The sequence below is a fragment of the Galeopterus variegatus genome, unplaced genomic scaffold, assembly GCF_000696425.1.
Source record: "Galeopterus variegatus unplaced genomic scaffold, G_variegatus-3.0.2 Scaffold1164, whole genome shotgun sequence".
NCBI classification, from domain to species: Eukaryota; Metazoa; Chordata; class Mammalia; order Dermoptera; family Cynocephalidae; genus Galeopterus; species Galeopterus variegatus.
In genome coordinates, this window is record NW_007727275.1 from 400,750 (window position 1) to 416,581 (window position 15,832).

The 15,832-nt window shown below is 34.9% G+C and overlaps 1 protein-coding gene across 1 annotated transcript in view; it reads right to left on the reverse strand.

The window, feature by feature from the left end:
• COL21A1 (collagen, type XXI, alpha 1) overlaps positions 1 to 15,832 on the reverse strand; it is a 110,056-nt gene that overhangs the window by 40,668 nt on the left and 53,556 nt on the right. Inside the window, exons 13-15 of the mRNA XM_008575266.1 lie at positions 14,260 to 14,311; positions 13,587 to 13,642; positions 13,416 to 13,469 (exon numbers count right to left, since the gene is read on the reverse strand). Coding sequence (XP_008573488.1) covers positions 13,416 to 13,469; positions 13,587 to 13,642; positions 14,260 to 14,311 — 162 coding nt within the window. The remainder of the gene's footprint in view (positions 1 to 13,415; positions 13,470 to 13,586; positions 13,643 to 14,259; positions 14,312 to 15,832) is intronic.

Here is a 15,832-nt window from a genome sequence, read left to right on the forward strand (position 1 = left end):
ATAGGCTTGGTGCCTTTGTCAAAGATCAGATGGCTGTAGGTGTGTGGGTTGATTTCTGGATTCTCTATTCTATTCCATTGATCAGTGTGTCTGTTTTTATGCCAGTACCATACCGTTTTGGCTATTATAGCTTTGTAGTATACTTTATTTTTATTTTTATTTTCAAAAGATGACCGGTAAGGGGATCATAACCCTTGACTTGGTGTCGTCAGCACCAAGCTCACCCAGTGAGCTAACTGGCCGTCCCTATATGGGATCCGAACCCGTGGCCTTGGTGTTATCAGCACCACACTCTCCAGAGTGATCCACGGGCCTGTCCCTTTTCTAGAGTTTTAGATGAATGGAATCACACAGTCTACTCTACTGTGTCTGGCTTTTTCATTCAACATTATGTTTTTAAGATTCATATATGGTATTGCATATGTCAATAAGTTTTTTATTTTTAACATTCTGTGGTACTCCATTGTGTGAATATACAGAATCTGTCTACTCTCCCGTTGATGAACATGTGGGTTGTTTCTATTTGGGGCTAGTATAAATAAAGCTGCTTTAAAGCTTCTCTTAAAAAAAATACAGTATTCTCTAAATGCAGAACCCAAGTATAAGGAGGGCCCAATTTTTCATGTACTTGAATGTTTCATATGCTTGAGTGGGGGGAGGGGGTTGGCGCCAATTAACTCCTGTTGCTCAAGGGTCAACTGTATTTATAATACTTAATACAGTGTAAATGCTATGTAAATAGTTGTTGTACTGTTTATTGTGCGTGTGTGTTATTTTTATTGTTGTACTGTTATTTGTTACTGGATTTTTTTCCCCGAATATTTTCAATACACAGTTGGGTGAATACGTGGATGCAGAACCAGAGGATAGTAAGGTCTGACAATATCTACATCTGAACTCATCACTACTATCAATAGTTGGGAGGAATATCCCAAGTCAGTGGTTCTCAAGTACAGTCCCCAGATCAGCCAGATCACTTTCACCTCATGTAGGAACTTTAAGATGCAAATTTGCAAGTCCTACTGCAGCCTACTGAATGAGAAGCTCTGGGGAATGAGGCCCAGCGGTCTGTGTTCTAAGGAGTCTCCCTGTGACTCTGCTGCAGCTATTTGAGAACTAGAGCAGGGCTGTAGATCATCAGGTCACTTATCTTTGTCTGCCTCCAGGTACTGTCATATGTGACTTATTAAGCAAATTTGCAGTTTAGATTATCTGTACATAAAATAAAGAGGGGAGGGCAGTTGCCAAATAGTACAAACAACTAATTTGGTATTCCATGACTACTTTAGTTCATAAAAATCTCTCCTTTTCCTTCTCTGCCCATTGACAGAGAAGTAATTCTATTACTTCTCTTATTATTTTATTCTAATCAACAGGAAGTTTTTTAAAAAGTAGCTAGCCATCAGCAAGTTTCATCAGTAATGAAAAACACCATTATTTGAGGATTTAATTTATTCTCATTCTTCCTACATCTTGTTAGAACAACTAATCAGAATTATACAGGATTAAATGAACAAAATGTTACCCATTCTTTATACCATATAGCAGTGATTCTCAAACTTTAGCTGCATCAGAATCACCTGGAAGTTTTATTAAACTGCAGATTGTGGGCCCTCCCTGGAGTTTCTGATTTAATAGGTCTGATGTGGGTCCCAAGGATTTGCATTTCTGATAAGTTCTCAGGAAGTGTTGATACTGCTGGTCTTGGGACCACATTTTGAGAACCACTGCGCTGGCCCGGATCTCAAGACAGAGACTGAAGATCACCGCTGCTCTTGTGAATCTCTTTCTATGAACTACAGTGACACTTTATAGCTTTACTCTTAGCTATTTTATGATGGCCAGGTTGTTCAGCAGTTGCTTGTTTATATGTGTTTTTTCCCTCATTTGCACATTCCTTAAAGACAGAAAATATATCTTACATGAGTTTTTTTAAAGTCACCTACAATACTTAGAATAGTGCCAAACATAATATAAGACTATCTGTCCCCTTCTTTATAATCATTGGAGCCTATCAAGGAAAGAGAAATAGACTGTTTATTCTTAAATGCTCAGTTTTCAGGGGATAAAGCAAATAGGAAAAACATTTGTGGATAGGACTATAGCCTTTGCTGTTAGAAGATTATGCAGGTTAGTTATTACAAGATGATGCCCAGTAATCTTTACCTAGGAATGTTCTCTTCATTCTTTTAATAATGGATTTTAATAATGTTTCATCAGGAAATGAATGGATAATTTCTGCTTGGCCATATTCTGTAAAATAATCAAATGCAATATACAACTAGACTGTGAAATCCAGTGTTGTAACCAGAACTTAACCTGATCACTTGACTGCTTTACTGACCTGGAGAACCTGATACAGGTCAGTGTGTCTGGCTAATGGAAAAAAGCATCCAGCATGGCTCCACCTCTAATTGACCATTTTCCTATTCTATTATTACCTTCCTTCCTGATATGAAATAATTGGGAAAATGTCATCCTCAACATTATTCCTCAACCCGATTTCTACAGCTAGTGTCAATGATGATTTATTCCACAACAAACAAGTTATTTAAAAAAGGAAATTTAACCAAAAACAGACATGTGAAGCTTGCACTGCATGTATATCCGATTTCTACAGCTAGTGTCAATGATGATTTATTCCACAACAAACCAGTTATTTAAAAAAGGAAATTTAACCAAAAACAGACATGTGAAGCTTGCACTGCATGTATATTTCCTTTCATGCTGTAGTCTTTTGTACTTACCCACAGAAAATAAAAGGGTGGAGAATAATTTAGTTTGTAGTCATAGCAATCCTCAAAATCAGTGGAAGGTATGGTTTAGTGGCCACGAAAATATAATTTAATTTTGAGAAAGACCCTCACTTTGTTATTAAGGAAACACTTTATTTTTGACTTTGATCTTACTGCATGATTTATTCCCACTATGTAAACAAATCACTACTAGCATGCCAGAGGATATGTTGAAGATGTAACACTGGTAAGCTTATCCTGGTAACCAGATAAACAGACAAGATGTTTGTAAGGTGTCATGCATAGAGGTGATCACACAAATTAGGCTTGAAATTCTCACTCTGCCATGGGACTGACTGTATGCATTTGGGTAAATCCTTTAATCTCTCTGAACCTGAATATGTATAAAATGCCACTAATACCCCCAACTTCATAGACTTTTTTTTTGTCTTTTTCGTGACCAGTAAGGGGGTCACCATCCTTGGTGTGGTGTCGCCCGCACCGCGCTCAGCCAGTGAGCGCACCGGCCGTTCCTATATAGGATCCGAACCCACGGCGGGAGCGTCGCTGCACTCCCAGTGCCGCACTCTCCCGAGTGCACCACGGGCTTGGCCCTTCATAGACTTTTTTTTAAGAAAAATAAAATAAGAACCTTCATAAAAGTGCCTTGAACAACTCTAGCTCTAGGCACAGATGGGGAGATCCACTGCCACCAAACAGCTGAGGTTTTAACAATTCTTTACTCATGATTTGTTTTAAGCTGTATTATTTTCCAATAGTACATGTTACTTTTATATTTGAGCTGCTATAGTTTCCCATTATAATTTAAGCAAAATGAGTATTTTTACAAATTAAAGTCAACCCTTCTTTTAATCTACTTAAAATAACAACAACAAAAAAAGACCACAGTAGGGTCAACAGTTTCATCATCATTTTCTATCTTTGGGAAAGATTATTTGGACATAATATGATTTTTCAACAATTTGGCCCAAGGAATTCTCATTGGTTTTCAAATAATGGCTATGTGATTTTGGACATGTTATTTAATCTCTCTATTCCTTAGTATTCTCATCTGTAAAATGGTAAAATTTTTTTCACATGTAATGATTCATGAGATTAAAGAGAAAATGTATATAAAGTGCTGGGAAAAGAGCCAGGCATGTAGTAAGTATTCAATACATTATGTCATTTGTTATAATCTGTCCTCTCCTGTCTTCACTTAATTTCATATCCAGCTTAAATACCATGTTTCATTATTTCAACAGCTCTCTAAAATTCTTACCCTTTACCTCACTGTTAATCTACTATACTTGCTTTTGCACATTACAGTGTTGAGTAAACCAACTGAAAGCTGCCTCAGACCTGTGCTTGGGTTCTAAGTATGGCTATGGGGGAAAAATAGTATTATACTCACACAGATTGTAACTTCCAGCTTCAACTGGACTTCAATGCAGACTCTATAATCCTTCATCTCCTCTCCACCACATTTTCCACATATAGAAAAAGTTTCTGATATGTAAAACGTTCTCTCATCAACAGAAACTCCTTTTTTTCTTCCTCTCTCAACAGGTGATACCTCCCACTTTCTTAGAAAAAGGAGAAGTCAAACATCCTACCACCAAACCAACACACCCAGACTTGCACACACCTATTTCTCTTTCTTAGTATGGTAAAATGGGTGTCTGTCATCCAATCTAAGTTGATCCCTTCCAACTCTGTTCAGTATCCCATCCCTTCTCTGTCTTCAAGTGAGATGAAGCTCCTTATCTGGATCTAACTGCTTACTGGACATCTTCACCTTTGGATTTGCCACAGGAATCTGTAATTCGTTAGTGGTGTTTGGGGGGCGGGGGTGGCTGGCCAGTACGGGAATCTAAACCTTTGACCTTGGTGTTATAACATTCTCTGATACAGTGCAATAAATCAGAAATTGACAAAAGAATCAAAATAAGAGGTCTTTCAAAGAAAGAAAAAAAGAAAGATACAACAATCACAATAATATGTTAACCTTTTGAAAGGAGAGAACAGAACTGAGGTTAGCAGAGGTGGGAAAGGGAGAAGAGGAGGGGGATTTAGTGAGAAATGGGTAAAGTGCCACAAAAAATGATTACATGGTATAACATTTAATGTATTAATTATCCTGCTTTTAGCATCAGGTATTGCACATAGGTATTGATATTCAATGCAGTACCCCACAAATATGTACAATCAATTATGTCCCAATTAAAAATATAAGAGGTCTTTCGATCTAAAATAAGTTTTAACTCTTTAAACAATTCTTAGGAAAAAGAGAAATAAAAACCAAAATTGCAGAATTTCTAAAAAATAATGAAGACACTGCACATCAGAATCAAGGGGATACAATTGAAGCAATAAGCAGAACAATATTCATAATTTAACCACTTAGAGCAAAAAAAGTAATAAAGGAATGATAACAAATTAATTCAATTCTTGATTAAAAATCAAGAAAAAAATGAAGTAAAGAAGAAAGGATATAGCACTGATAGATGTAAAATACAGAAAAATCAATGAAGTTAATATTTAATTACAATGCTGGATCTTTAAATAAAAACCAACACAATAAAGAAACCAGAAGTTTATACAGTCAAGCAAAAAAAAAGTAGAGAATGAAAGCATAAGTACCCAAAGTAAGAACTGACAAAGAGAGAATAATAATTGAAGCAGAGAAAACATTTTAAAAATTATAAGAGAGGAATTTTCACAATTACTTGCAAATCACTTGAAATTTCTTGAAAAATCTAGATGAAATGCTAATTTCTTAAGAGACACAAGTTTATTATTATTGACCCTATGAGTGAATGCTTAAATGATTTTCATGTAAGAAATAAGAGAAAGTTACCCGTGAACAAAAAAAGCAGCAGGCACAGATGACAAAGGGCAAGATGAGAAAAAACTATGTGCTTGATTTCAATTGTAAGTATCAGTAAGAAATCATTATTACAAAACATATAATACCGAGAATGAAATATGGGACATCACTACAAATCCTACAGACACCAAAAGGACAAGAGAAGGCAATATTATAAACAAAATATACCAACAAATTTGAAAATTAGATGAAATGGACATATTCCTTGAAAGGCAAAAATTACCAAAACTTGCTCAGGAAGAAAGAGAAAATCTAAATATCGCTATATTTAGTAAAGAAATTTAATTCATAATTAAAATCTTCCTTACATACACAACACACCTACAAAGCTCAGGCCCAAATGGCTTCACTACTGAATTCTATGAAACACATAAGAAAGAAATGTTACCAATCCTACACAACTCTTTCAGAAAAGAGAAGCCAGATAAAAATATCACAAGAAAACTACTGACCAATATTCCTCATGAACATAGACACAAAAGGTCTTAATAAAATATTTGCAAATTGAATTGAGCAATATACAAAAAGAATAATATGATGACCTGTTTGAGTTTATCCTAATCATTCAACACCCAATCATGATTAAAAAAAAAAAAAAACCCCAAAAAAGCTCTCAGACTAAAATAAAAGGAAATTTCCTCAACCTGATGACAGGTTTGTATGTAAAACCACCAACAAACTCACAGTAGTGCAAGATTAATGGCTTTCTATCTAAGGTCGGAAACAAGGCAAGAAGGTACATTCTTGCCACTTCTATTATATATTATATTGGAGGACCTGGTCATTCCAATAAAACTAATAAACCAAATAAAATCTATATAAATTAATATAGAAGAAGAAAATTATCTTTATTTGCAGGATAACCTAAGGAATCTACAAAGAAAGTTGCAGGAACCAATAAATGAGTTTAGCAAGATTGCAGGATATATTATCAATATACCAAATCTAATAGTATTTCCATATACCAGCAACAGACAAACAAAAATCAAATTTTTAAAAAGCTATTCACAAGAGAATTTTAAAAAATGAAATACTTAGGTATGAATTTAACAAAAAATGCACAAGACTATACACTGAAAACTATAAAACATTGCTGAGATAAAGTAGAGGAAACATACATTAGTCGAATGATATTCCATGTTCATGGATTGGGAGACTCAATATTGTTAAGATGACAACTCTACCCAAATAAATTGAAAAATATGTCGATACTCCATCCTCTAATGGGAGTTTAATCCTACCCCCAACCTTCAGAAGGGGCTAGACATGGTGACTTGCTTCCAAAGGACAGAATATGGAAAGAAAAAGGTAGTAACTAACTTCAAAGTGGAGAAACCTGGCAAATACTATCTTAACCAAGTGATCAAGGTCAATATCACCAATGAATAGTCATATGGATAGTACGTACCCTCTGAGATGATGAGCAGGGCACTTCACTTCTATGTTATCCTTCTCCCAAAAAACCATAATCCTAATCTAATCGTGAGAAAAACATCAGACAAACCCAGATAGAGTGACATTCTTCAAAACACCTGGCCAATACTCTTCAAAACTATAAAAATCATGAAAACCAAGAAATGACTGATAAATTATCACAGATCAGAGGAGACTGGGGAGGTATGACAAATACATGCAATGTGGTATCCTGGACTGGATCCTGGAATAGAAAAAGCACATGAGTAGAAAAACTAATGAAATCTAAATTAAAAAGTACAAAATTCAGTTTACAATAACATGCCAATATTTTTTTCTTATTTTTGACAAATATATCATAGTAGTATAAGATTACAGGAGGAACTGTGTAAAGATTATAAGGGAATTCTTTATACTATATTTAAAACTTTCCTGTAAATCTAAAATTATTCCAAACTATAAATTTTACTTAACAAACTGCAGAAAGCTTTTTTTTTTTTTTTGTAAAAATTTTCTAGCTGATATTAAAACCTACATGAAATTTATTTGGATCTAGTGTCTCCATTACAATTTTTAAAAAACAAATTTAGAGTTTGACTTATTTTAAAGCAATGGTAATCAAGACAGTAGGCTGCTGAGTAAAGACTAGAGTTATAGATTAGTGAAACAGAATTGAGAGTATAAAACTAGTTCCACACATACATTGACCAATTGATATTCAGCAAAAGTCCTAATGTAATTCAATGTGAAATGACAGTCTTCAATAAATAGTGCTGGAATAACTGGATCTCTATACGGGGAAAAAATGAACATTAAAATTTAATTCAAAATGAATCATACACTTAAATTTGTAAGCTAATATTATAAAATTCCTGAAAATATTTAGAAAACAACATTATAAATATAAGTATTTAGAAAAACTGAAAATTTTTTCTTTTAGAAGAAAAGATAGGAGAAAATTTTTGTGACCTTAGGTTAGGTAAATATTCTTAATTAGGACACAAAAAGCATGAATCATAAAAAAAAAAATCAGAAATTACACTTCATCCAGATTAAAAACTTTTGTCCATCAAAAGATACCAATAAGGGCCGGCCCGGTGGCGCACTGGATAGTGCGCCGCTTGGGAAGCACGGTGGCGCTCCCACCCAAGGGTTCGGATCCCACATACAGACCGGTTCCCGCTCACTGGCTGAGTGAGGCGCGGGAGCAACGCCGAGGGTTGCGATCCCGTTGCCGGTCCCCGGTCCGGTACGGGGGCAACACTGAGGGTTGCGATCCATTGCCGGACACGGAAAAAGACAAAAAGACAAAAAAAAAAAAAAGATACCAATAAGAAAATAAAAAAGCAATCCATGAAAAGGCAATCCAAAGATTGGGAGAAAATATTCATAGACATGTAACTGATAAAAGATTTATATCCAGAATATATAAAGAACTCTTACAAGTCATTAACAAGAAAAAAACCCAATTTATTTTATAATGGGCAGATAGAAGAACATACAAATGGCCAATAGGTCCATCAAAAGACATTAACATCATCAATCAACAGGGAAATGCAAATTAAAACCACAAAGAGGTACTATTACATACCAACTAAAATAGCTAAAATATAAAATGGGTGATAAAACCAAGTGTTGACAGGATGTGGTAAAACCGGAATTTTAATACACTCCTGGTGGAAATAGAGAATTATGCCACCACTTTGGGAAACAGTTTGATTATTTCTTAGAAGTTAAACATATACTAACCATACAACCCAGCACTTCTATTAGGTATTAACCCAAGAGAAATAAAAACATGTCCACACTAAGATGTGTATAAGAATGTTCAAAGCAACATTATTCATAAATGCTAAATACAGGAAGTAAGTCCAACGTTTACATCCATACCACTAAATACTATGATTCCATTTCATTAAAATTACGAGTGGTAAAAGTACAGTGATAGAAAGCAGAGTAGTAGTTGCTGAGTGGCAAGACTGGGAGTGTGAATTGACTTCCAAGGAGAACAAGAGAACTCTTTGAGGTTAAAAAATTCTAAAACTTGAATTTGGTGATAGTTGCACTAATGTGAATATCATATATTATTGAAATACAATATAAAATTGTACTTAAACTGTGTAAATTTTTTTTTTCCTTTTTGTCTTTTTTCGTGTCCGGCAACGGATCGCAACCCTCAGTGTCGCGCCCGTACCGGACCGGGACCGGCAACGGGATTGCAACCCTCGGTGCTGCGCCCGCTCCTCGCTCAGCCAGTGAGCAGGAACCGGTCTGTATGTGGAAGCGCCACCGGGCCGGCCCGTAAATTTTATTATATGTAAATTATACCCATAAATCTGTAAAAAATATCATTTATAATAGCACGAACAATATTAAATATCTGGGGAAAAACTAACAAAAAATGTGCTACACATTTATGAAGGAAATCATTTAATTTTTGGAGACATGTTTAAAGAGGACCTAAATAAACTGGAGATATACTATGAAAAAAAGAAACACATACACAGATGAGTGGTTTTCAAAAGTTCATGGAAGGATTCATATTACTTTTTAATTCAGTTTTTCCACAAACCTTTTGACGTACCCTTATACATAATATGCCACACCTGTCTGTGGCCACTATCTTAATCAAGTGAGCAAATCTAGCATCACCAATAGTAGGACAGACATTATGTGCCTCCTAGTGGAATGTAAAAGAAAGTATAAGATATCACCTGTCTTATATTTTACCAAAATTTTTATCCTGAATGCAATAATAAATTATCAGAAAATTCCAGAAGTTTAACACTGATACAATAATATTAACTAATAATCCAGAATCTGTGACCATTTTTAGAAAAATTTCCTGTCAATGTCATGAGAGACATTCCCCAGAAGAGCGAAAAAAAGCGGTGGGTTCCTTTAGATTATGAGTAAAGAGACATGCCGTCTGTATTGGTTAATTGTATGTGTCAGTTTGGCTAGGCCACAGTGCCCTGATGTTTGGTCAAACACCAGTCTAAGATGTTGCTGTGAAGATATTATTTTAGATGTCATTAACATTTAAGTCAATAGATTTTGAATAAAGCAGATTACACTCCATAATGTGGGTAGGGATCATCCAACAAATTGAAGGCATTCAGAGAAAACAACTGACACCACCTGAAGAAGAAGGACTTGTCTCTGGACTGCCTTTGGGCTGCAACATCAATTCTGTGCATCTCCAGCCTGCTGGCTTGCCCTGCAGACTGTGGACTTCCCAACCCCCACAATCCCATGAGCCAATTCCTTAAAATCTCTCTCTCTCTCTGTCTTTCCATATGTATTTATGTAGGTGTATATATAGATTCGTTCTGTTTCTCTGGAGAATCTTAACTCATACGCTAACTAAATGCAGTGCACAAATCTTGATTACATCCAGGTAAAAAGAAATACCTATTTAAGACACTTTTTTGAAGAATTGGAAAAATCTGGATATGGGCTCAATATTAGATATTACTGTATTGATGTTAAATCTCTTGGGTGTCATAATGGAATTGAAAGAATTCTTAGGAGATACAAGCTTAAGTGTTTAGGAGAGAAATGCATGCGGTCTGGGTGTCCGTAATTTACTTCCCAATGGTTTGACAAAAATACATTATAGAAATAAATATTTATATGTTTATGTGGTTCGATTTTATGTAGGACTGAAAAAGATCAAAACAAAAAGACGGAGGGCATAAGAAAATGGGTTTTAAATTAGGTATGATTCATTAATTAAAGATTCCAAAAAGGAAATGAAAACTATAGTATATCCAGACAAAGGAATATTATTCAGTACTAAAAAGCAATGATCTATTAAACCATGAAATACACACTGTAAGATTCCAACTATATGATATCCTGGAAAAGGTAAAACTATGTAGACAGTAAAAAGATCAATGGTTTTCACTGGTTGGGAAAGAGGGGGATTAATAGATGATCACAGAGGATTTTTAGGATAGAGAAACTATTCAGTATGAAACAGTAATGGTGGACACATTTCACTGTACATTTGTCCAAACCCATAAAATGTATAATGCCAGGAACGAACCCTAATATAAGTCATGAAAGTATGAGTTCATCAATCGTAACAAATGTACCACTCTTGTGGGAGATGTTGATTGTGGGGGAGGTTGGGGCAAGGGCAAGGGAAAGATGGGAACACGCTGTACTATACACTCCGTTATGCTATGAACCTAAAACTATTCTAAAACATAAAGTTTTTTTTTAAAGTAAATAGGCCTTTTTTTTTTTCTTTAATTCACAAATGATTCCAGTAAAAAAATTTACAGACATTACAGACAGGTAAGATAGAAAGAATCTAGGAGATCCACACCAGTTAGAAAATGGGAAATGGGAGATGTCACCAAGATTAAATATGAAGAGTAGCATAAACCTATCAGGAAAGCAAATATCAAGAGTGAACTGACCTCAAAATGTTAAACATAGTGATACATCCTACTATGAAACATTACCAGCAATGAGAAAGTACTGATAAAGGCCAAAACATGGATGAACCTTGAAAACATAATGAAATAAAAAAGGCAGCCACAAAAGACCACATATTATATGATTCCATTTACTGAAACGTCCAGACTAGGCAAATCCACACTGACATGAAGCAAAGCAGTGACTGCCTCGGGCCAGAGGTGAGGAGTGGTAGTGGCTCGGAGGGGAACGTGGAATGACTGCTAATGGGTATGAAGTTTCTGTCTGGGGTAATGAAAATGCTCTAAAATTAGACTATAAATACACTAAAAACCATTGAATTGTACACATTAAATGGGTGAATTGCATGGTATGGCAATTATATACAAATGAAGCTGTTAAAAAAAGAGCCAATAGATGCTTATACGGTGTGGGTGTGTTTAGGTACATGTGCTATCAAAATTAGGATCAAAAAGGATATTAAAGCTATGTTCAAACCAAGAAATGGACAAAAGAACTAATTCCTTATGGAACACTTATTCTCTACCAGGCACTGTGCTGGGAATTTTATCTTACTTAATCCTAAGTACTCCATTCTTGAACTGGAAAGAACTGAGGGTCAAAGAATTTGCCAAAGGACATACAGCTAGTTAGAAAAAGACATTAAAAAGCTAGAAATTCAACTTGGTTCTATTCTTTAACCTTTACTACCCCCCAAAAATTTAAATCCCATTTCTGGGGGCACATGGGCTTATGCTAACAGAAGACAAGTTAAATTAAATTAAATTAAATTAATGCCTAGTTTACAGGTAAAAAGAAGAATCTATATTCTGTCATATAGAGGGACTAGGTGATAAAGTCCTTAATAGAAGGGGCCACGATGGTTTCATTCTCTTCTATATATCTAGCACCTAATAAATATCAAAAAATCTATTTAATTGATAAATAAGTAGAAAATAAAATACAAATCTATTGAGACATAATTAACTAGAGGGAACCAAGCTCCTTAAAATAGGCCCCAATATTTTACACTCAGGTTACTATTGTCTCTCTCAGGAAGCGCTGTCTATATTCTTTGAGGAATCATGGGTATTTAGAGAACTTTCATAACACTTGACGCAAATAAATGAACAATTTTTCCAAAGGAAAAGAAAACAATGACAGACTAAGACAATTTGGACTGGATTTCTATGGAAGTTTGGGCTTCAAGGTGCTGACCATTAGGAAATATGATGACATCCCTAAATCCAGTGCTTGACCAAGTGGCCTCTTTGGCTCTAATAGATTACAAATACTCTCCTTAGGTATCCAAATCAGCTTATAGTTGGACCATGACGTGGTCACTTGGACTGTTTGCACATTCCAGATCCACTAACTTGAATACATATCATGCCTGATGCCCTTTACCTAACAAGCCACACTATAAAAATTTCATCTATATTTCCATTTGATAATTAGCAAATAAAAAGTTTCTTTACATAGGAATATGATGGTGCTAACCCACCATTACAAGAGCATGTGCCTTCGAGATTTTGCAGGGATGGTGAATGACTGGCACCTTGCAGATCCCTCTTTCTCAAATTCTCTCATATTCATGCCAAACCACACAATTAACAAAGTTTTCAGGATTAAGTATACAGGGGTTTTCACCCCCTGAAACCTAAGTCCATTGAGAGACGGAGCTAAAAACCTCTGCCTCTAACCCACCAAATAATCCAGTCTAAATGGCTTACCAAAGAAGCTCAACATTTTAATGTCCTGTGATTTTATTTCTAACACATAAGAATTGACAACAAACTCAAAGGAAATTTAGTATTATTTTAAAATTTAAAATTGGCTCTTTCATTTTATCCCAATGCCATATGTAAAAAATAATTCTAATATCGGTATATTCTTCAAATGTTCACTCATAAGGCATAGAAATCTTTTTATTTTGTTTTGGTAAATACCTTGACACCAGGACTTCCCATTAATCCATCCTTTCCATGTCTTCCAGGTTCTCCCTGAAAAATACATGTGTTTTAATATATTTTTACACTAATTTTGCTTTTTAAAAGAGATGCTATAAGATTTTTTTATTTAAAGTAAAACATTCAAGAACTTTTTTCTGTCAAACTCACAGCACGTCCAGGAAGGCCAGGAAAACCAGCAATCCCCTTCTCGCCTTTTGCACCCTGTATTAAAAATTAACACTTAAAATACAACCTTACAATATTTCAAGTTCTATCTAAAACTTAGATGTGAAAGCTAAGAAGTTAACCTCATTATGTAGTGACAGAATTCGTGGAACTACAACCCATGCTGGCTCTGCAACTTTTGGCAAAGCATTATTTTAGCAGTTCAGTGGACACAATGGAAGATGTTGAAAATGCTGACAGATGCAGAATTATTATCACAAGCATCTAGACACAGAAACCACATCTTGACAAAATTAAAAAGCAGTGAGTATTTTAAACATTCCGAGAACTTAATCTTCCTTCAATGTAATGAAATAGGAAGGCCCATAATCTCAGTGGACATGTTTTTAAGCAGCTACTGCCTCCCAAGGGATCTCTTACTGTAAATATTTGAGAAGTTCAGAATGATCACTAACACAATCTTTTCTTATAAAATACCGTGCATTGCAGTCACCAGTTATTTTCCCTCTTTTTTCATTGTTCCAAATAAATCACCTGAGAAGGGTGAACAAAGCTAATTGCTCTAACGTTGGGCTAGGACTGTAATTCAAGTTTTCCATTTCCATTACATTAAATGTTCAATATGGATACTTGGCTTTGTGATCCATACTTCCCTTTTTCCCATAAAATCCAGGTGATCCTTTATCTCCTTTAGGGCCCATTTCACCCTAAAAGATAAAATGTAAATATTGAATTTTAGATAAATATAAATATTTCCCTTACAGAGTAAAGAAAACAACACAGACCATAAACAACAGAGTTTAATATGCCAACATCAAAATAAAATAGAAATAATNTGAATACATATCATGCCTGATGCCCTTTACCTAACAAGCCACACTATAAAAATTTCATCTACATTTCCATTTGATAATTAGCAAATAAAAAGTTTCTTTACATAGGAATATGATGGTGCTAACCCACCATTACAAGAGCATGTGCCTTCGAGATTTTGCAGGGATGGTGAATGACTGGCACCTTGCAGATCCCTCTTTCTCAAATTCTCTCATATTCATGCCAAACCACACAATTAACAAAGTTTTCAGGATTAAGTGTACAGGGGTTTTCACCCCCTGAAACCTAAGTCCATTGAGAGATGGAGCTAAAAACCTCTGCCTCTAACCCACCAAATAATCCAGTCTAAATGGCTTACCAAAGAAGCTCAACATTTTAATGTCCTGTGATTTTATTTCTAACACATAAGAATTGACAACAAACTCAAAGGAAATTTAGTATTATTTTAAAATTTAAAATTGGCTCTTTCATTTTATCCCAATGCCATATGTAAAAAATAATTCTAATATCGGTATATTCTTCAAATGTTCACTCATAAGGCATAGAAATCTTTTTATTTTGTTTTGGTAAATACCTTGACACCAGGACTTCCCATTAATCCATCCTTTCCATGTCTTCCAGGTTCTCCCTGAAAAATAAATACATGTGTTTTAATATATTTTTATACTAATTTTGCTTTTAAGAAAAGATGCTATAAGATTTTTTTATTTAAAGTAAAATACTCAAGAACTTTTATCTGTCAAACTCACAGCACGTCCAGGAAGGCCAGGAAAACCAGCAATCCCCTTCTCGCCTTTTGCACCCTGTATTAAAAATTAATGCTTAAAAAACAACCTTACGATATTTCAAGTTCCAACTAAAACTTAGATGTGAAAGCTAAGAAGTTAACCTCATTATGTAGTGACAGAATTCGTGGAACTACAACCCATGCTGGCTCTGCAACTTTTGGCAAAGCATTATTTTAGAAGTTCAGTGGACACAATGGAAAATGTTGAAAATGTTGATAGATGCAGAATTATTATCACAAGTATCTAGACACAGAAACCACATCTTGACAAAATTAAAAAGCAGTGAGTTTTTTAAACATTCAGAGAACTTAATCTTTCTTCAATGTAATGAAATAGGAAGGCCCATAATCTCAGTGGACATGTTTTTAAGCAGCTACTGCCTCCCAAGGGATCTCTTACTGTAAATATTTGAGAAGTTCAGAATGATCACTAACACAATCTTTTCTTATAAAATACCGTGCATTGCAGTCACCAGTTATTTTCCCTCTTTTTTATTGTTCCGAATAAATCACCTGAGAAGGGTGAACAAAGCTAATTGCTCTAATGTTGGGCTAGGACTGTAATTCAAGTTTTCCATTTCCATTACATTAAATGTTCAATATGGAT